General features: G+C 40.9%; 2 protein-coding genes and 1 non-coding gene across 3 annotated transcripts; all 3 read left to right on the top strand.

Annotated features, from left to right (window-relative positions):
- Nucleotides 1-3,211: 3,211 nt before the first annotated feature.
- On the top strand, nt 3,212-3,284 carry trnaq-cug (transfer RNA glutamine (anticodon CUG)). The gene has a single exon. It is a non-coding gene; the product is annotated as a tRNA-Gln (tRNA).
- Nucleotides 3,285-5,797: 2,513 nt separating this feature from the next.
- LOC146652194 (uncharacterized) lies at nt 5,798-12,989 on the top strand. The gene is made up of 3 exons (XM_085382680.1): nt 5,798-7,461; nt 10,845-11,647; nt 12,026-12,989. The coding sequence occupies exons 1-3, from the start codon at nt 5,806-5,808 to the stop codon at nt 12,987-12,989; spliced, it is 3,423 nt and encodes a 1,140-aa protein (XP_085238806.1). The 5' UTR covers nt 5,798-5,805.
- A 2,475-nt stretch (nt 12,990-15,464) lies between these two features.
- LOC146652193 (uncharacterized) lies at nt 15,465-21,827 on the top strand. The gene is made up of 3 exons (XM_085382678.1): nt 15,465-16,826; nt 19,893-20,485; nt 20,864-21,827. Exons 1-3 carry the CDS (start codon nt 15,465-15,467, stop codon nt 21,825-21,827), a joined length of 2,919 nt encoding a protein of 972 aa, XP_085238804.1.
- Nucleotides 21,828-22,689: the final 862 nt, after the last annotated feature.

Below are 22,689 nucleotides of genomic sequence, written 5' to 3'. Positions count from 1 at the left end.
TTTAAGCCTCCTTAACTTGCCAACTTAGTGCTCACTGTTGATATATTTTAAAAATCATTTTGTGAAAAGGGAATTTATTTGGGAAGTTGAAGGGTTGTTTTGTTTTTTTAGTTGTTTGTTTTCTATTCTTTAGTTCTGTCCACATTAGAAAAAAGTAGTGGCACCAGCAATTGTGATTCATAGAAAAACTTTGGGCTTGTTCAAGCTGACAGTGGGATATAGGAAGAGTTTTGATTAACATGAAGTTTGCAAGATATACGAAGTAACAGGGTTATGTAATTATATGGAATTATAAAATGTGCTTTTCACTAATTCTTTGGGATATCCAAACACTTTGTATGTACTACTGATGACTGGAACTTGTGAGACATCTTTTGAATAAGTGTGGAATAAATGTGAAGCTAGGAAAAGTTTTTACTCCTTACATAATTTCTCATCCTCGAATATAATAAGCTCCACTGCTGTAAATTAAATGATAAAGTTGTTAACAAGCGTATATTTTCATTTCTCTATTTCAGAACTGAACTTTATTTTAACTGTGATTAAAAATCTACTCGTAGAAATATCTTTAATTTGTTCTTCTTTTTTTTTTTTTTTTAAGTATTGCAATGAAGTCAGTGCAGGGCGACGTGTAAACATCTCTCCAAGAGGAAATTACTTGTTACAAAATTGCGTTTTTTACTTTACTTTTAATAGAATCTGTGCTTCCAAATTTCTCCAGTTTACTCCAGTTTTTCCCGTATTCTCTTTTAAAGTATTTCCATACCATTTCTCAAGAGGGTACAAAAACAGAAGCATACTGCACGTACTGTTATCTTGCTCCATGACACAGTATAGTTGTGGTGGTAGTAGAGATGAATTTAACAATTTAGAAATATGGGGAGAAACTACAACTGCCAACTAAGGCACACAAAAGTTACACTGCCCGTGTTGTAAATGCATTATTTTAGTAATTAATGAAAATGCTAAAAATGCTCATCTCTAGTGTGTTTAACATGCTTAATCTGTTGATAGAGCAGTTTTCTTTTACCCCCAGCTTAAAATTTGCTTCCATCTGTTTTTCCTTCCTGAGTAGCAGAAAGCAGTTGTTGCTTTGATGCAGTTAGCCCACCCATGAGCTAGATGGAGCTGTTTCTCCTTGCTCAGCCTGAATGAAGGGGAACGCTTTCAAACTTAAACAGTTAATTTATACCGATCTGACTGTGTGGTTGCCAATGACATAAACGACCTATTTTGCCAGGAGTTGTCTTCATGTCAAGTTTAGTTATCATAAAAGCACAAATGTCTGTGAATATGTACTAGTGCAAATGTTCAGTCTTCTAACAGGGAGCGGTTCTTGCATGACTGTCTCAAGGGAGGCAGTTGAAATGCTGTACTACTGACTTTTATTTCTCTGAGCTACATTGATGTACAGAAAAATGCACAGCTTAAAAAAAAAAGGAGAAAAAAAGATTAACCCTCCCCAAGGTTGAAATTGTGCTTTAGACACATCGGTCTTGTAACTGAATGGATGTGTTTGTGTGTCTCAGGAAGATGAAATTTTTTGTCTTTTCCGTTTGCTGGTTTTGAGATGATAATTTCACTGAGGACTCCCCCCAACCTAACCCATGAAACCTGACTGCAAACAATGTTAGTCCCCCCCAGTGCCCATCAGACATCTACTGTGATCAATCTGTATTCTCAGGAATGTGAGTAACTTTTCTGTATAAACTTTTTTTTTTTCTGTGAAGAAAGAACAATAAAAACATTTCTTTTTGATGATTTTGTCTTGTTTTCCCCACCAGCAGAACTTCTGGATGACACATTTTATGTCACTACTACTGATTTACCAGAAATGCATAATCATCCAAGTCCCAAGAAAGGATGTGTCATTTTCAGTGAGAAACGCTTTGTGAAACATCCAAGTGATAAAACATGTCGCTCGCTGAAAACGCCACATCCAGATGAACAGAATGAACTTTCTGGGGTTCCATTGTAGAAGATTTGAATAAGAATTTTTAACTGTAGACTTGTTACCACTGATTTTAAGTCCAGTTCTTGTGTAATTTCACAAGAAATTACACAAGAAACCCAGAAATTACTGTGGCGCCTCTGTCAGTGCGCCCCAGGGCAGCTGTGGCTACAATGTAGCTGCCATCACCAGTGTGTGAATGTGTGTGTGAATGGGTGAATGACTGAATGTAGTGTAAAGCGCTTTGGGGTCCTTAGGGACTAGAAAAGCGCTATACAAATGCAGGCCATTTGATTTGAATACTTCAGTCTTTTCTCCCAGTTTTCCTTCAAAAAGGGCTTCATGCCAGCCACCTTTTTACTAAGATCACTTCTGATAAGGCTTCAATGAACATTAGAGGGATCAACTGAAGAGCCAGATGCATGTCTCAGTCGTCTAGTTTTTATATGTAGTCTTCTTTAGTCCTCTGCTTGTCAAACATCCTCATTTTTTTAAGGACATTCTGCACACCATGCTGAGATATACCACAGTTTAGCTTATAGCTCTTTGGGAATCACCTTGTTTGTGCAAACATGCTGTTTTATGTCTGTCAAACTGTGTTATATCTGGTATTTTTCACAGATTCGGGTAAAGAAATTAGACTAAAGTGTGTGGTTTTGTGACAGGCTGCTAGTAAAGTGTCTAAAGATGGAGTTTAAACTTGGTTCTTTGCCAAGTTGTCTGTTATGCCCCTTTATGATTGAATGATTGGTGGTTACTGTAAGTGGTTTGCTTAACAAACTAACTAAACCTGTGGACCTAGAATCCAGTGATCTGAATTCAAAAATTGGTGAGACCTGCTTTTTGGAGGTGAAACCATTTGGCATGTCTTCTCTGGCACACCAGAACTGTGCTACAATTGTGTTTTCAGTGAGAGGTGTATAAAATCAAGCAGATAACCATGACCTCTACTTATTTCAGAATATCCCTCTACCAGTACCTGTAGGTCTTTTTCTTAACTTAAAGAAAATTATTACCAATTTTATTTGGCAAAATCATCGCCATCGGCTTCGGTTAACTCTATTATATCTGCCATTTGACAGGGATGGGCTTAAGGGTCCTAACTTTCAGTGGTACTATTGGGCTGCACAATTGCGCATGAGGATATACTATTTCTCATCTGATCCACCTCCGGCATGGGTTTAGATGGAACCAGTCTTACTTAATTCAGAATACTTTTTGGCAGGTTGCCACGACCTGACAGTATGAGCACTACAGCAGGGATTCCATGGTGTAATGGTTAGCACTCTGGACTCTGAATCCAGCGATCCGAGTTCAAATCTCGGTGGGACCTGATATTTGCGAGGTGAAACCATACTACATGTCTTCTCTGGCACTTTGAATTTCTGTATGAATTGTGTTTTCAGTGAACGCCGTATAAAATCAAGCAGCTAACCATGACGTCTGCCTTTACAAAACACTTGTCAATCACTAAAGAGTAGTACTAAAGAGCTGTGTGAAATTCAGTTGCACACCACACAAAGTTACAGAGTAAAAGTCAACAACTGTACAGCACTAAACCTCCTCTGTCTTTAACATCAAAAAACAAACAAACATGAGCATCGTGGTATGGGTTTCCATGGCTTTTGGTTTTGTGAAGTATAATATTTATGTCTTCCAAAGTAAAGTTTTAAGCCCCACTTGTTTTAAATCTGTAACATGTGTAACAGCAGCATGCCATGAAAATTTGATGATAACACGTGCATGTTTATGGTCGCCAAACAATTATGTATGTAAACAACACTTATCTGACTAAACTACGTTGAGCTAATGCAGATTTTATTCTTATTTTATTGGTGAGGAGAGAGGATGGAACCAAAAATGCATTTATCCCCGTGTTCTGTGTTGATGAAAATCACCCAACAGGAAAGCAGCTGGGCATTCATTTGAAACCAGTTCACAGGTTGGGCTGTGGTTCCCCCTCTAGCGTCTCTGCTTGAACTTTCAACTGTGAACCTCTTAGATCCAACCTTCCCAACTGCTCATCTCGCAAAAGACAAAATGGAAGAACCCAGAATGTCTTTTTATACCTGATCACGCTTTTTCACGCTTCCCTCACAGGACGTCACATTTCACACTTTGGCCATCCAATCAAGTTGTTGACATCTAATCATTCCTGTCCACCCACACCTGATCTTTCTATTTCGATCTGACTTACAACATTTAACACAAACTTTTAAATCAATATATTTTCTTTGTAATTATTTTTTATTTGTTTTTGTTTATTACATGCACTTAACATACAAGTATATCGAATGGAAATCAGCAACTGCACGGGATTATTCAACTAGTGGGCTGTCACAATGTGTTAGGATGGCGCTGCGTTCAGGTTGCAGTCTCACCTGGAGGCCTGGGTTTGAATCCCACTTCTGACAATTGTTTCTTTGCACTTCTTTCTTACTGATACTCATGGGTCTTTGATCAGTGGTTGTTGATCAATGGTCATGAGAATTTGCATAATCATGATGAAGGAACTGACCTCCAAGCCCACTGTTCCTTCAGGGGACTGGTTTCAGTCATTATGCAAATATACAAGTTAATATATAAGTTTATAAGATTGGGGAAACCTGCAGTCAGCAGAGACTGAAGAAGTCACTTGGATGAGTGACGAGACGTTTCTCCCACTGAAAACGCTACATCCAGATGAACAGAATCAACCTTTGGAGACTTCTTACTGTTGTGACAAAATACACTTGAAACTGGCAACTATGAGAGTTGTGCACTGTTCATCCCTGACAGCAGTGGATTTTGTAATCATGCAGAATGTAACAACATTCTAGATAATTGTAATAAAATTCACTAGAGGGTGGATTTGTTCACACTGACACTGATGTGCTAAAAACCAGATTTTGTGAAGTCATAACTTTCAGCAAGTTGAAACAATCTTTATCTTTTACTCCAACTATCCCAAAATAAGGACTGGTCCTTCCGTTGTGATGGTATGAAAATATGAAAGGCTGTCATCATTTCAGATGTTTACTGTGTAAATGTTTGTTTGTTTGAATGTTTTTTTGTCTCTCTTTTTTTTTTGTTTTTTTACCTTGCCTTGCTTGGTATCATTCTTTTCAGCACAACCTCACGTGTCTGAATTTACAGTTATTTTTTCATTGACATACTGTATTAACACAACTGATCTGAAATCACACAAAAACATAAAATCCTAGTAGTAGTTATATTTTCTTCTTACTGTAAAAACCACAGACATGTGACATTAAAAATTCCAAACAGCACCTGATATCATCTTATACATTCAATTCATGTTGTTGTCACAGAATTGATATGTCAGGTATACCTGACTCTACATCCCACAGAAGCCTCATCAGCCCTTCTCTTGGGTTAACCACGAGCTTTCTAAAAACTTGCATATAACAATTGTGCACCATTCATTCCTCATCTTTGCTGCCCATCATTACAACTTTGCTAATGATGGGCAGCAGGTTAGTGTCATGATGTCACCTCAGACATAGTTAAAAGCCCTGTTAACGTAGCTGCTTCTCGCCGGGTGCGGTGGCGCGTGCCTGTAATCCAAGCTACCGGGAGGCTGAGGTTGGAGGATCGTTTGAGCTCACGAGCTCTGAGCTGCAGCAGGCTATGTCGATTAACACAAAATAATTATCCTCATTCAAAAGTCATGTAAGAACCTCATTGGCTTACGGAATGTTGATGTTATTTAAAAAATTCATACAAAAACATGACCTCATTCTAGAATGTCATGTGACAACCTCATTGGCTTATGGAATTGTGATGTCACAGGCTTCTGAATCCATAAATAGGGGTGAGGAGGTACAACTTTCAGTCCGTTATTTGCAGCACTTATGTTAGCAGCATTCAAACGTTCACCAGTAAAGCATTTTCAAACATCTGGATACTTTTCGTACTCACGGTATACAGACTCCAACATGTCTCAGAAAGAGCAAGAAAGACAAGAAGCTGACCCCAGCTCTATTCCATGGTATGAGTCCCTAGACCCTTACATCAGCTCTCTTCCTTGGGATGAACAGGTGGAATTAGAGGAAAAGCGATTGGAAGAAATGGAGAAGGAAAATCTCATGAACAGAGAAAAGATTAAGATCCTGACAGAAGAAAATGAGAGAAAGAGCGCTGAATTAGAAAAATTATCCTACCAGCTTCAGGAAAGGGAAGGTATTATTGAGGAGAAACAATGGGCTCTCCAAGATAAGAAGAATCACGAGCTCCAAGAAAAGCTTGATGAAGCTCTAGAAAAAATTCAAGATCTGCTCCAAAATGAGAAAAAAGAGAGCATTAAAGGGGATAAAATGCTCAAGAAGAATCAGGAGCTCCAAGAAAAGCTTGATGGAGCTCTGGAAAAAAATAAAGATCTGCTCCAAAAGGAGAAAAAAGAGAGCATAAAACAGGAAAACATGGTCAAGAAGAATCAGGAGCTCCAAGAGAAGCTTGACGAAGCTCTGGAAAAACTGAAGGAAATCCACCAAGAAGAGAAGCAACAGTCCACACAGCAGAGAGACATGCAGAGCAAACTCCAAGCCATGGAGGAAAAATACAAAGCGCTGCAGGTGAAACATGACAAAACTCTGCACAAAAGTCAACAGTTGCTTCAAGACAAGAAGCAAATGGAAATGAAACAGAAGGAAATTGACTCCAAGCTTGACGAGATGGAGGAAAAACACAGATCGCTCCAAATCAAGCTTGAGAAAACAGTGCACAGAAATAAAGAGTTCATTCAAGAGAGAGAGCAACAAGAAATGCTGGAGAAAGAAACAGACTCCCAGCTTGAAGTCTTGGAGGAAAAACTGAAAATGCTGCAACTAACTCTTGAGGAAACACTGCTCAAAAATAAAGAGCTGCTTCAAGAAAAAGACCAACAGAAAATACATCAGGAAGAAATGGATTGCAAGCTGAGGAACATCGAGAAACAAAATGAAGGCTTGCAAGTGATGCTTGATGAAGCTCTGGAGAGAAATAAAGAGTTTCTGCACGAGAAAGACCAACAGAAAATAAAAAAGGAAGAAATGGATTGCAAGCTGAGGCACATCAAGAAACAGAATGAAGGCTTGCAAGTGATGCTTGATGAAGCTCTGGAGAGAAATAAAGAGTTTCTTCACAAGATAGACCAACAGAAAATAAAAAAGGAAGAAATGGATTGCAAGCTGAGGAACATTGAGAAACAAAATGAAGGCTTGCGAGTAATGCTTGATGAAGCTCTGGAGAGAAATAAGGAGAACCTCCAAGAAAAGAAACAAGAGCCCGTAGAGCAGAGAGACCTGCAGAGCAAACTCCAAGCCATGGAGGAAAAATACAAAGCGCTGCAGGTGAAACATGACAAAACTCTGCACAAAAGTCAACAGTTGCTTCAAGACAAGAAGAAACTGGAAATGAAACAGAAAGAAATGGACTCCAAGCTTGACGAGATGGAGGAAAAACACAGATCGCTCCAAATCAGGCTTGATAAAAAAGTGCACAGAAATAAAGAGCTTCTTCAAGAAAAAGACCAACAGAAAATACAACAGGAAGAAGAAAAACTTCATCTCCAGAGGAAAAATCAAGCACTCCAAGAATTGTATAACGAAACAAAGTACAAATCAACTGTACTGGAAGAAGAAAAGAAAAAGCTGGAAAAACAATGCTCAGCGATGCAGAGTAGCATCAATGAGATGCTGAGAAAAAATACCGAACTTGAGGAACTTTCTAAGACCTTGAAGTACAAAAACACTGAAATCCAGGCGCAAAAGCAAGAACAACAGAAAACACATAAAGACCTGCAGTGTAGACTTCAAGAAATCCAGAAGAGAAACCAGCAGCTGGAAGACATGCACACAGATGTGCACAAGGCAAAGCGAATAGAGGAGGCAACAGTTAAAGAACTGAAAGACAAGCTTAAAGAAAAACAAGAACAATTAGAAGACATGGTGAAAAGATGCAACAAACTTGAGAAAGAAAACGCAGAAACAATCGATGAGCTGAAAACCCTCATCATTGAGAAAAAAGTGCTGGTGGAAGAGTATCTGAAAAAGAAGAAAAAACGCTTCCACTGGTTCTGGAGGAGGGGCACTGCTGCTTCTCACCTGATGTAACCTCGTCTTCCTCCACCTCTATTCCATCTTCATTTCCCCCCTTCCCCTCCCTCCTTTTTCTTTTTTCACCCTCACCCCCCGACCAGTCCCGGCAGTTGACTGCCCCCTCCTGAGCCTGGTTCTGCCATAGGTTTCTCCTTTAGGTGTCTTTCACTTTAAAAGGAGTTTTTCCTATCCACTGTCGCCTGCTGCTTGCTCAGAGGGGATTGTTGGGGTTTTCTCTCATCTCTCTCTTTCATTCTTTCTATCCTTTCCCCCCCTTCTGCCTTTTCCTTTACCCAATAAACACAATTGCCCACATTTTACATTTGTTTGAAAAATGTCTTCATTCAACAATAATTCATCTTAGGTATAAAAACAAGAAATAGGTAATAGCTGCATGTGTGTTTGTGTGTGTGCATAATATACATACTTGTTTCCCAGAAAGATTTAATACTAGATGGATAGAGACCAGGGACGTGCAGAGGGGGGGGCTAGAGGGGCTTGAGCACCCGCCCCTTTCCTGATGAGTGCCCAAAGTGCCCTTTTGTTGAGGCAACTTTTAAATTTTATTTATTTATTTATTTATTTATTTATTTTATGTGTGTGTGCGTGCGGAGTCCTGTCTGTGCCCCTCAACAATAATATTTAACTATTAATCATAGTTTTGCTAAATAAAAGGATCTGGCTTGCATCAGTCACATGATCACATTTAACCAATGATCGCCCTCGACGGCAGAACGCGCTGGTTACGAGCCGGGAACGAGCTCACAAAGAGCACGCGCATTTGTTGCGGTCCGGAGCTGTAGGAGAAACACAAGTTAACTCAGAGACACAGACTGATGCGACAAACCCAGTAAGTAGGTGTACAGCGCACACTGTAGTGTGTAGCACACAGGAGTATTAGCTTATTACATACACGTTGGTAAGCTGTCTTGTTGCAACTGACGAACTGAAACAAACGAGCGTGCTGTGTGTGCAACAGCGTGACAAACATTACCTGTCCTTTTATTAACTGCACAAGTAGTGCTGGTCATAGCTGCTGGCTACCTGTGTAAGGCTGTCATGGGTCTGTAGCTCTGTCACCGTTTTAGGGAACATATTTAGTTTTAAAGTAAGTTTCTGGGCATTTCCTGCCTTTCTGGAGGGATTATATTTCACTAAAAAACGATCTAATATGCATGTCCACATAATAATTATTATAATTATAATATATTAAAAAACACACGCTGTATTTTAAAGAACATACATTAAGAAGCAGATTATATTAGATTTATATTTTAAATAAGACAAAAGTTGGATTTTACAGCAGTAAAATGATTGTATCTCTACAGTTTAAAAATGTAATAAGCTTTGCCCTGCACAGAGTGGATAGTGAAACAAATGGAATCATCATAAATACATTATTTCATATTTATTACTTCCCCCTCCTCATTGCTTTATTATTGTAGCTCTAGTAATAAATAATAATGTAAGGATGCCCATAGTATATACAGTATTCTGAAGAAGGTCTAAAATGTCACTGTGTGTGCATGTGTGTGTTTTATTTAGCTGGATTTAAAAAAATATTACTCATGATATAACATTGTGCAGACATGGCTGGTAAGGACATGAGGAGGAAACAGTAGGAGCTGTATGAGGCTACTAAAGGCAGGGCTATAACATTTTGCTGTCATCATTTTATTATAGATTAAGTGCAAGAGTTGTTAGGTGTGGATAATTAGATTATAGTTTATTGCAATAGCAAGTTGTGCCTTGTTCTCAGATAGACAGCAAGTGGAGAGTGATATATGAAATGATGGGAAGGAAGGAAGAAGAGAAGCAAAGAGTGATTCACAGGCAGAGCCGAGTTTATGTCACAGTTTTTCGTTGCCTTATGGTTCCAAGCGCTGTCACCAATCTTTGCATTTTGTTATTATCTCATGAAACTTGTTTAATCAGCTACCATCTCTCCTGTGGACTTTTTAATGTCTACAGTCTCAGATCAACACAGCCCTGCCCTTCCCATATTAGATTCTTGATGAATGTGTGTTTTTGTTATTCAGCATGGTTCAATGTGCCCCTTTTTAACTTTGAGCACCCGCCCCTTTAAACCTCTCTGCACGTCCCTGATAGAGACAGGTTTTAAAGACTAGAAATGAAAACATGTGAGTCCTGTCTTTAAATAAAAATATATAATTCCCTATATTCCTATCTATTCTTGACATTGAAGCTTTACTCTTCTTGATATTGTGACAAAATACTCTTGGGTTAACCACGAGCTTTCTAAAAACTTGCATATAACAATTGTGCACCATTCATTCCTCATCTTTGCTGCCCATCATTACAACTTTGCTAATGATGGGCAGCAGGTTAGTGTCATGATGTCACCTCAGACATAGTTAAAAGCCCTGTTAACGTAGCTGCTTCTCGCCGGGTGCGGTGGCGCGTGCCTGTAATCCAAGCTACCGGGAGGCTGAGGTTGGAGGATCGTTTGAGCTCACGAGCTCTGAGCTGCAGCAGGCTATGTCGATTAACACAAAATAATTATCCTCATTCAAAAGTCATGTAAGAACCTCATTGGCTTACGGAATGTTGATGTTATTTAAAAAATTCATACAAAAACATGACCTCATTCTAGAATGTCATGTGACAACCTCATTGGCTTATGGAATTGTGATGTCACAGGCTTCTGAATCCATAAATAGGGGTGAGGAGGTACAACTTTCAGTCCGTTATTTGCAGCACTTATGTTAGCAGCATTCAAACGTTCACCAGTAAAGCATTTTCAAACATCTGGATACTTTTCGTACTCACGGTATACAGACTCCAACATGTCTCAGAAAGAGCAAGAAAGACAAGAAGCTGACCCCAGCTCTATTCCATGGTATGAGTCCCTAGACCCTTACATCAGCTCTCTTCCTTGGGATGAACAGGTGGAATTAGAGGAAAAGCGATTGGAAGAAATGGAGAAGGAAAATCTCATGAACAGAGAAAAGATTAAGATCCTGACAGAAGAAAATGAGAGAAAGAGCGCTGAATTAGAAAAATTATCCTACCAGCTTCAGGAAAGGGAAGGTATTATTGAGGAGAAACAATGGGCTCTCCAAGATAAGAAGAATCACGAGCTCCAAGAAAAGCTTGATGAAGCTCTAGAAAAAATTCAAGATCTGCTCCAAAATGAGAAAAAAGAGAGCATTAAAGGGGATAAAATGCTCAAGAAGAATCAGGAGCTCCAAGAAAAGCTTGATGGAGCTCTGGAAAAAAATAAAGATCTGCTCCAAAAGGAGAAAAAAGAGAGCATAAAACAGGAAAACATGGTCAAGAAGAATCAGGAGCTCCAAGAGAAGCTTGACGAAGCTCTGGAAAAACTGAAGGAAATCCACCAAGAAGAGAAGCAACAGTCCACACAGCAGAGAGACATGCAGAGCAAACTCCAAGCCATGGAGGAAAAATACAAAGCGCTGCAGGTGAAACATGACAAAACTCTGCACAAAAGTCAACAGTTGCTTCAAGACAAGAAGCAAATGGAAATGAAACAGAAGGAAATTGACTCCAAGCTTGACGAGATGGAGGAAAAACACAGATCGCTCCAAATCAAGCTTGAGAAAACAGTGCACAGAAATAAAGAGTTCATTCAAGAGAGAGAGCAACAAGAAATGCTGGAGAAAGAAACAGACTCCCAGCTTGAAGTCTTGGAGGAAAAACTGAAAATGCTGCAACTAACTCTTGAGGAAACACTGCTCAAAAATAAAGAGCTGCTTCAAGAAAAAGACCAACAGAAAATACATCAGGAAGAAATGGATTGCAAGCTGAGGAACATCGAGAAACAAAATGAAGGCTTGCAAGTGATGCTTGATGAAGCTCTGGAGAGAAATAAAGAGTTTCTGCACGAGAAAGACCAACAGAAAATAAAAAAGGAAGAAATGGATTGCAAGCTGAGGCACATCAAGAAACAGAATGAAGGCTTGCAAGTGATGCTTGATGAAGCTCTGGAGAGAAATAAAGAGTTTCTTCACAAGATAGACCAACAGAAAATAAAAAAGGAAGAAATGGATTGCAAGCTGAGGAACATTGAGAAACAAAATGAAGGCTTGCGAGTAATGCTTGATGAAGCTCTGGAGAGAAATAAGGAGAACCTCCAAGAAAAGAAACAAGAGCCCGTAGAGCAGAGAGACCTGCAGAGCAAACTCCAAGCCATGGAGGAAAAATACAAAGCGCTGCAGGTGAAACATGACAAAACTCTGCACAAAAGTCAACAGTTGCTTCAAGACAAGAAGAAACTGGAAATGAAACAGAAAGAAATGGACTCCAAGCTTGACGAGATGGAGGAAAAACACAGATCGCTCCAAATCAGGCTTGATAAAAAAGTGCACGGAAATAAAGAGCTTCTTCAAGAAAAAGACCAACAGAAAATACAACAGGAAGAAGAAAAACTTCATCTCCAGAGGAAAAATCAAGCACTCCAAGAATTGTATAACGAAACAAAGTACAAATCAACTGTACTGGAAGAAGAAAAGAAAAAGCTGGAAAAACAATGCTCAGCGATGCAGAGTAGCATCAATGAGATGCTGAGAAAAAATACCGAACTTGAGGAACTTTCTAAGACCTTGAAGTACAAAAACACTGAAATCCAGGCGCAAAAGCAAGAACAACAGAAAACACATAAAGACCTGCAGTGTAGACTTCAAGAAATCCAGAAGAGAAACCAGCAGCTGGAAGACATGCACACAGATGTGCACAAGGCAAAGCGAATAGAGGAGGCAACAGTTAAAGAACTGAAAGACAAGCTTAAAGAAAAACAAGAACAATTAGAAGACATGGTGAAAAGATGCAACAAACTTGAGAAAGAAAACGCAGAAACAATCGATGAGCTGAAAACCCTCATCATTGAGAAAAAAGTGCTGGTGGAAGAGTATCTGAAAAAGAAGAAAAAACGCTTCCACTGGTTCTGGAGGAGGGGCACTGCTGCTTCTCACCTGATGTAACCTCGTCTTCCTCCACCTCTATTCCATCTTCATTTCCCCCCTTCCCCTCCCTCCTTTTTCTTTTTTCACCCTCACCCCCCGACCAGTCCCGGCAGTTGACTGCCCCCTCCTGAGCCTGGTTCTGCCATAGGTTTCTCCTTTAGGTGTCTTTCACTTTAAAAGGAGTTTTTCCTATCCACTGTCGCCTGCTGCTTGCTCAGAGGGGATTGTTGGGGTTTTCTCTCATCTCTCTCTTTCATTCTTTCTATCCTTTCCCCCCCTTCTGCCTTTTCCTTTACCCAATAAACACAATTGCCCACATTTTACATTTGTTTGAAAAATGTCTTCATTCAACAATAATTCATCTTAGGTATAAAAACAAGAAATAGGTAATAGCTGCATGTGTGTTTGTGTGTGTGCATAATATACATACTTGTTTCCCAGAAAGATTTAATACTAGATGGATAGAGACAGGTTTTAAAGACTAGAAATCAAAACATGTGAGTCCTGTCTTTAAATAAAAATATATAATTCCCTATATTCCTATCTATTCTTGACATTGAAGCTTTACTCTTCTTGATATTGTGACAAAATACTCTTGGGTTAACCACGAGCTTTCTAAAAACTTGCATATAACAATTGTGCACCATTCATTCCTCATCTTTGCTGCCCATCATTACAACTTTGCTAATGATGGGCAGCAGGTTAGTGTCATGATGTCACCTCAGACATAGTTAAAAGCCCTGTTAAAAGCCCTGATGCCGTAATTCACCTCCTACATCGTTCCCTCGCTCACCTGGAGATCGCTGGAAGCACTGTGAGAATCATGTTCTTTGATTTCTCCAGTGCCTTCAACACCATTCTTCCCTCGGTTCTAAAGGACAAGCTGGTGAACTCTGGAGTGGACCATCACCTCACTACCTGGATCCTGGACTACCTCACCGACCAACCACAGTATGTGAGGACTCAGGGCTGTGTGTCGGACAGGGTCGTCTGCAGTACGGGGGCCCCACAGGGAACGGTTCTGGCTCCGTTCCTCTTCACCATCTACACTGCAGACTTCTCCCACAATTCCACCCAGTGCTTCCTGCAGAAGTTCTCTGATGACTCTGCAATAGTCGGCCTCATCACTGATGGGGACGACAAGGAGTACAGAGGTCTGACCCAAGACTTTGTGGACTGGTGCCAGCTGAACTACCTCCAGATCAACGCCAGTAAAACCAAGGAACTGGTGGTAGACTTCCGCAGGCACAAGCATTCTCCACTGCAACCACTGAACATCCAGGGTATGGACATTGAGGCTGTGGACAGCTACAGGTACCTTGGTGTTCATCTGAACAATAGACTGGACTGGACTCATAACTCAGACGCCCTCTACAGGAAAGGGCAGAGCAGGCTGTACCTGCTGCGGAGACGCAGGTCGTTTGGAGTGGAGGGCCCACTCCTGAAGAAATTCTATGACTCTGTTGTGGCTTCTGCTATCTTTTATGGCGTGGTCTGCTGGGGCGGCAGCATCTCTGCTGGGGACAGGACGAGACTGAACAGGGTGATCCGAAGGGCCAGCTCTGTTCTAGGATGCCCTCTGGACCCAGTGGAGGTGGTGAGTGACAGGAGAACGGCGGCTAAGCTGTCATCCCTGATGGACAACATCTCCCACCCCATGCAGCAGACTGTGACAGCACTGAGCAGCTCCTTCAGTGGGAGACTGCGGCACCCACGGTGTGGGACGGAGAGATTTCGCAGGTCTTTCCTCCCCACTGCTGTCAGACTCCATAATAAAGACTTTAACTGATCAAGCACACACATCCATACATATGCAATAATACTAAGTGCAATAATCCTTTCTGTCATCGTTGTATTTTTACTCAGTTGTATATAGTATTTGTATTTGTATTCTATTTTTATCTTATTGTATATTTATTTTATTTTATTCTATTCTGTACAGTTGTGTACTGTATTTATTCTTATTGTATTCTAATTTTTGCCTCATAACTTTTGCACTGTCCACTTCCTGCTGTGACAAAACAAATTTCCCACGTGTGGGACTAATAAAGGTTATCTTATCTTATCTTATCTTAACGTAGCTGCTTCTCGCCGGGTGCGGTGGCGCGTGCCTGTAATCCAAGCTACCGGGAAGCTGAGGTTGGAGGATCGTTTGAGCTCACGAGCTCTGAGCTGCAGCAGGCTATATCGATTAACACAAAATAATTATCCTCATTCAAAAGTCATGTAAGAACCTCATTGGCTTACGGAATGTTGATGTTATTTTAAAAAATTCATACAAAAACATGACCTCATTCTAGAATGTCATGTGACAGCCTCATTGGCTTATGGAATTGTGATGTCACAGGCTTCTGAATCCATAAATAGGGGTGAGGAGGTACAACTTTCAGTCCGTTATTTGCAGCACTTATGTTAGCAGCATTCAAACGTTCACCAGTAAAGCATTTTCAAACATCTGGATACTTTTCGTACTCACGGTATACAGACTCCAACATGTCTCAGAAAGAGCAAGAAAGACAAGAAGCTGACCCCAGCTCTATTCCATGGTATGAGTCCCTAGACCCTTACATCAGCTCTCTTCCTTGGGATGAACAGGTGGAATTAGAGGAAAAGCGATTGGAAGAAATGGAGAAGGAAAATCTCATGAACAGAGAAAAGATTAAGATCCTGAAAGAAGAAAATGAGAGAAAGAGCGCTGAATTAGAAAAATTATCCTACCAGCTTCAGGAAAGGGAAGGTATTATTGAGGAGAAACAATGGGCTCTCCAAGATAAGAAGAATCACGAGCTCCAAGAAAAGCTTGATGAAGCTCTGGAAAAACTGAAGGAAATCCACCAAGAAGAGAAGCAACAGTCCACACAGCAGAGAGACATGCAGAGCAAACTCCAAGCCATGGAGGAAAAATACAAAGCGCTGCAGGTGAAACATGACAAAACTCTGCACAAAAGTCAACAGTTGCTTCAAGACAAGAAGCAAATGGAAATGAAACAGAAGGAAATTGACTCCAAGCTTGACGAGATGGAGGAAAAACACAGATCGCTCCAAATCAAGCTTGAGAAAACAGTGCACAGAAATAAAGAGTTCATTCAAGAGAGAGAGCAACAAGAAATGCTGGAGAAAGAAACAGACTCCCAGCTTGAAGTCTTGGAGGAAAAACTGAAAATGCTGCAACTAACTCTTGAGGAAACACTGCTCAAAAATAAAGAGCTGCTTCAAGAAAAAGACCAACAGAAAATACATCAGGAAGAAATGGATTGCAAGCTGAGGAACATCGAGAAACAAAATGAAGGCTTGCAAGTGATGCTTGATGAAGCTCTGGAGAGAAATAAAGAGTTTCTGCACGAGAAAGACCAACAGAAAATAAAAAAGGAAGAAATGGATTGCAAGCTGAGGCACATCAAGAAACAGAATGAAGGCTTGCAAGTGATGCTTGATGAAGCTCTGGAGAGAAATAAAGAGTTTCTTCACAAGATAGACCAACAGAAAATAAAAAAGGAAGAAATGGATTGCAAGCTGAGGAACATTGAGAAACAAAATGAAGGCTTGCGAGTAATGCTTGATGAAGCTCTGGAGAGAAATAAGGAGAACCTCCAAGAAAAGAAACAAGAGCCCGTAGAGCAGAGAGACCTGCAGAGCAAACTCCAAGCCATGGAGGAAAAATACAAAGCGCTGCAGGTGAAACATGACAAAACTCTGCACAAAAGTCAACAGTTGCTTCAAGACAAGAAGAAACTGGAAATGAAACAGAAAGAAATGGACTCCAAGCTTGACGAGATGGAGGAAAAACACCGATCGCTCCAAATCAGGCTTGATAAAAAAGTGCACGGAAATAAAGAGCTTCTTCAAGAAAAAGACCAACAGAAAATACAACAGGAAGAAGAAAAACTTCATCTCCAGAGGAAAAATCAAGCACTCCAAGAATTGTATAACGAAACAAAGTACAAATCAACTGTACTGGAAGAAGAAAAGAAAAAGCTGGAAAAACAATGCTCAGCGATGCAGAGTAGCATCAATGAGATGCTGAGAAAAAATACCGAACTTGAGGAACTTTCTAAGACCTTGAAGTACAAAAACACTGAAATCCAGGCGCAAAAGCAAGAACAACAGAAAACACATAAAGACCTGCAGTGTAGACTTCAAGAAATCCAGAAGAGAAACCAGCAGCTGGAAGACATGCACACAGATGTGCACAAGGCAAAGCGAATAGAGGAGGCAACAGTTAAAGAACTGAAAGACAAGCTTAAAGAAAAACAAGAACAATTAGAAGACATGGTGAAAAGATGCAACAAACTTGAGAAAGAAAACGCAGAAACAATCGATGAGCTGAAAACCCTCATCATTGAGAAAAAAGTGCTGGTGGAAGAGTATCTGAAAAAGAAGAAAAAACGCTTCCACTGGTTCTGGAGGAGGGGCACTGCTGCTTCTCACCTGATGTAACCTCGTCTTCCTCCACCTCTATTCCATCTTCATTTCCCCCCTTCCCCTCCCTCCTTTTTCTTTTTTCACCCTCACCCCCCGACCAGTCCCGGCAGTTGACTGCCCCCTCCTGAGCCTGGTTCTGCCATAGGTTTCTCCTTTAGGTGTCTTTCACTTTAAAAGGAGTTTTTCCTATCCACTGTCGCCTGCTGCTTGCTCAGAGGGGATTGTTGGGGTTTTCTCTCATCTCTCTCTTTCATTCTTTCTATCCTTTCCCCCCCTTCTGCCTTTTCCTTTACCCAATAAACACAATTGCCCACATTTTACATTTGTTTGAAAAATGTCTTCATTCAACAATAATTCATCTTAGGTATAAAAACAAGAAATAGGTAATAGCTGCATGTGTGTTTGTGTGTGTGCATAATATACATACTTGTTTCCCAGAAAGATTTAATACTAGATGGATAGAGACAGGTTTTAAAGACTAGAAATCAAAACATGTGAGTCCTGTCTTTAAATAAAAATATATAATTCCCTATATTCCTATCTATTCTTGACATTGAAGCTTTACTCTTCTTGATATTGTGACAAAATACTCTTGGGTTAACCACGAGCTTTCTAAAAACTTGCATATAACAATTGTGCACCATTCATTCCTCATCTTTGCTGCCCATCATTACAACTTTGCTAATGATGGGCAGCAGGTTAGTGTCATGATGTCACCTCAGACATAGTTAAAAGCCCTGTTAAAAGCCCTGATGCCGTAATTCACCTCCTACATCGTTCCCTCGCTCACCTGGAGATCGCTGGAAGCACTGTGAGAATCATGTTCTTTGATTTCTCCAGTGCCTTCAACACCATTCTTCCCTCGGTTCTAAAGGACAAGCTGGTGAACTCTGGAGTGGACCATCACCTCACTACCTGGATCCTGGACTACCTCACCGACCAACCACAGTATGTGAGGACTCAGGGCTGTGTGTCGGACAGGGTCGTCTGCAGTACGGGGGCCCCACAGGGAACGGTTCTGGCTCCGTTCCTCTTCACCATCTACACTGCAGACTTCTCCCACAATTCCACCCAGTGCTTCCTGCAGAAGTTCTCTGATGACTCTGCAATAGTCGGCCTCATCACTGATGGGGACGACAAGGAGTACAGAGGTCTGACCCAAGACTTTGTGGACTGGTGCCAGCTGAACTACCTCCAGATCAACGCCAGTAAAACCAAGGAACTGGTGGTAGACTTCCGCAGGCACAAGCATTCTCCACTGCAACCACTGAACATCCAGGGTATGGACATTGAGGCTGTGGACAGCTACAGGTACCTTGGTGTTCATCTGAACAATAGACTGGACTGGACTCATAACTCAGACGCCCTCTACAGGAAAGGGCAGAGCAGGCTGTACCTGCTGCGGAGACGCAGGTCGTTTGGAGTGGAGGGCCCACTCCTGAAGAAATTCTATGACTCTGTTGTGGCTTCTGCTATCTTTTATGGCGTGGTCTGCTGGGGCGGCAGCATCTCTGCTGGGGACAGGACGAGACTGAACAGGGTGATCCGAAGGGCCAGCTCTGTTCTAGGATGCCCTCTGGACCCAGTGGAGGTGGTGAGTGACAGGAGAACGGCGGCTAAGCTGTCATCCCTGATGGACAACATCTCCCACCCCATGCAGCAGACTGTGACAGCACTGAGCAGCTCCTTCAGTGGGAGACTGCGGCACCCACGGTGTGGGACGGAGAGATTTCGCAGGTCTTTCCTCCCCACTGCTGTCAGACTCCATAATAAAGACTTTAACTGATCAAGCACACACATCCATACATATGCAATAATACTAAGTGCAATAATCCTTTCTGTCATCGTTGTATTTTTACTCAGTTGTATATAGTATTTGTATTTGTATTCTATTTTTATCTTATTGTATATTTATTTTATTTTATTCTATTCTGTACAGTTGTGTACTGTATTTATTCTTATTGTATTCTAATTTTTGCCTCATAACTTTTGCACTGTCCACTTCCTGCTGTGACAAAACAAATTTCCCACGTGTGGGACTAATAAAGGTTATCTTATCTTATCTTATCTTAACGTAGCTGCTTCTCGCCGGGTGCGGTGGCGCGTGCCTGTAATCCAAGCTACCGGGAAGCTGAGGTTGGAGGATCGTTTGAGCTCACGAGCTCTGAGCTGCAGCAGGCTATATCGATTAACACAAAATAATTATCCTCATTCAAAAGTCATGTAAGAACCTCATTGGCTTACGGAATGTTGATGTTATTTTAAAAAATTCATACAAAAACATGACCTCATTCTAGAATGTCATGTGACAGCCTCATTGGCTTATGGAATTGTGATGTCACAGGCTTCTGAATCCATAAATAGGGGTGAGGAGGTACAACTTTCAGTCCGTTATTTGCAGCACTTATGTTAGCAGCATTCAAACGTTCACCAGTAAAGCATTTTCAAACATCTGGATACTTTTCGTACTCACGGTATACAGACTCCAACATGTCTCAGAAAGAGCAAGAAAGACAAGAAGCTGACCCCAGCTCTATTCCATGGTATGAGTCCCTAGACCCTTACATCAGCTCTCTTCCTTGGGATGAACAGGTGGAATTAGAGGAAAAGCGATTGGAAGAAATGGAGAAGGAAAATCTCATGAACAGAGAAAAGATTAAGATCCTGAAAGAAGAAAATGAGAGAAAGAGCGCTGAATTAGAAAAATTATCCTACCAGCTTCAGGAAAGGGAAGGTATTATTGAGGAGAAACAATGGGCTCTCCAAGATAAGAAGAATCACGAGCTCCAAGAAAAGCTTGATGAAGCTCTGGAAAAACTGAAGGAAATCCACCAAGAAGAGAAGCAACAGTCCACACAGCAGAGAGACATGCAGAGCAAACTCCAAGCCATGGAGGAAAAATACAAAGCGCTGCAGGTGAAACATGACAAAACTCTGCACAAAAGTCAACAGTTGCTTCAAGACAAGAAGCAAATGGAAATGAAACAGAAGGAAATTGACTCCAAGCTTGACGAGATGGAGGAAAAACACAGATCGCTCCAAATCAAGCTTGAGAAAACAGTGCACAGAAATAAAGAGTTCATTCAAGAGAGAGAGCAACAAGAAATGCTGGAGAAAGAAACAGACTCCCAGCTTGAAGTCTTGGAGGAAAAACTGAAAATGCTGCAACTAACTCTTGAGGAAACACTGCTCAAAAATAAAGAGCTGCTTCAAGAAAAAGACCAACAGAAAATACATCAGGAAGAAATGGATTGCAAGCTGAGGAACATCGAGAAACAAAATGAAGGCTTGCAAGTGATGCTTGATGAAGCTCTGGAGAGAAATAAAGAGTTTCTGCACGAGAAAGACCAACAGAAAATAAAAAAGGAAGAAATGGATTGCAAGCTGAGGCACATCAAGAAACAGAATGAAGGCTTGCAAGTGATGCTTGATGAAGCTCTGGAGAGAAATAAAGAGTTTCTTCACAAGATAGACCAACAGAAAATAAAAAAGGAAGAAATGGATTGCAAGCTGAGGAACATTGAGAAACAAAATGAAGGCTTGCGAGTAATGCTTGATGAAGCTCTGGAGAGAAATAAGGAGAACCTCCAAGAAAAGAAACAAGAGCCCGTAGAGCAGAGAGACCTGCAGAGCAAACTCCAAGCCATGGAGGAAAAATACAAAGCGCTGCAGGTGAAACATGACAAAACTCTGCACAAAAGTCAACAGTTGCTTCAAGACAAGAAGAAACTGGAAATGAAACAGAAAGAAATGGACTCCAAGCTTGACGAGATGGAGGAAAAACACAGATCGCTCCAAATCAGGCTTGATAAAAAAGTGCACGGAAATAAAGAGCTTCTTCAAGAAAAAGACCAACAGAAAATACAACAGGAAGAAGAAAAACTTCATCTCCAGAGGAAAAATCAAGCACTCCAAGAATTGTATAACGAAACAAAGTACAAATCAACTGTACTGGAAGAAGAAAAGAAAAAGCTGGAAAAACAATGCTCAGCGATGCAGAGTAGCATCAATGAGATGCTGAGAAAAAATACCGAACTTGAGGAACTTTCTAAGACCTTGAAGTACAAAAACACTGAAATCCAGGCGCAAAAGCAAGAACAACAGAAAACACATAAAGACCTGCAGTGTAGACTTCAAGAAATCCAGAAGAGAAACCAGCAGCTGGAAGACATGCACACAGATGTGCACAAGGCAAAGCGAATAGAGGAGGCAATAGTTAAAGAACTGAAAGACAAGCTTAAAGAAAAACAAGAACAATTAGAAGACATGGTGAAAAGATGCAACAAACTTGAGAAAGAAAACGCAGAAACAATCGATGAGCTGAAAACCCTCATCATTGAGAAAAAAGTGCTGGTGGAAGAGTATCTGAAAAAGAAGAAAAAACGCTTCCACTGGTTCTGGAGGAGGGGCACTGCTGCTTCTCACCTGATGTAACCTCGTCTTCCTCCACCTCTATTCCATCTTCATTTCCCCCCTTCCCCTCCCTCCTTTTTCTTTTTTCACCCTCACCCCCCGACCAGTCCCGGCAGTTGACTGCCCCCTCCTGAGCCTGGTTCTGCCATAGGTTTCTCCTTTAGGTGTCTTTCACTTTAAAAGGAGTTTTTCCTATCCACTGTCGCCTGCTGCTTGCTCAGAGGGGATTGTTGGGGTTTTCTCTCATCTCTCTCTTTCATTCTTTCTATCCTTTCCCCCCCTTCTGCCTTTTCCTTTACCCAATAAACACAATTGCCCACATTTTACATTTGTTTGAAAAATGTCTTCATTCAACAATAATTCATCTTAGGTATAAAAACAAGAAATAGGTAATAGCTGCATGTGTGTTTGTGTGTGTGCATAATATACATACTTGTTTCCCAGAAAGATTTAATACTAGATGGATAGAGACCAGGGACGTGCAGAGGGGGGGGCTAGAGGGGCTTGAGCACCCGCCCCTTTCCTGATGAGTGCCCAAAGTGCCCTTTTGTTGAGGCAACTTTTAAATTTTATTTATTTATTTATTTATTTATTTATTTTATGTGTGTGTGCGTGCGGAGTCCTGTCTGTGCCCCTCAACAATAATATTTAACTATTAATCATAGTTTTGCTAAATAAAAGGATCTGGCTTGCATCAGTCACATGATCACATTTAACCAATGATCGCCCTCGACGGCAGAACGCGCTGGTTACGAGCCGGGAACGAGCTCACAAAGAGCACGCGCATTTGTTGCGGTCCGGAGCTGTAGGAGAAACACAAGTTAACTCAGAGACACAGACTGATGCGACAAACCCAGTAAGTAGGTGTACAGCGCACACTGTA

This window comes from Rhamphochromis longiceps, linkage group LG15 (genome assembly GCF_057381845.1).
Source record: "Rhamphochromis longiceps isolate RC_006_pf linkage group LG15, R_longiceps_female_GT1.1, whole genome shotgun sequence".
Taxonomy (NCBI): domain Eukaryota; kingdom Metazoa; phylum Chordata; class Actinopteri; order Cichliformes; family Cichlidae; genus Rhamphochromis; species Rhamphochromis longiceps.
This window is presented reverse-complemented; position numbering and strand designations above follow the sequence as displayed.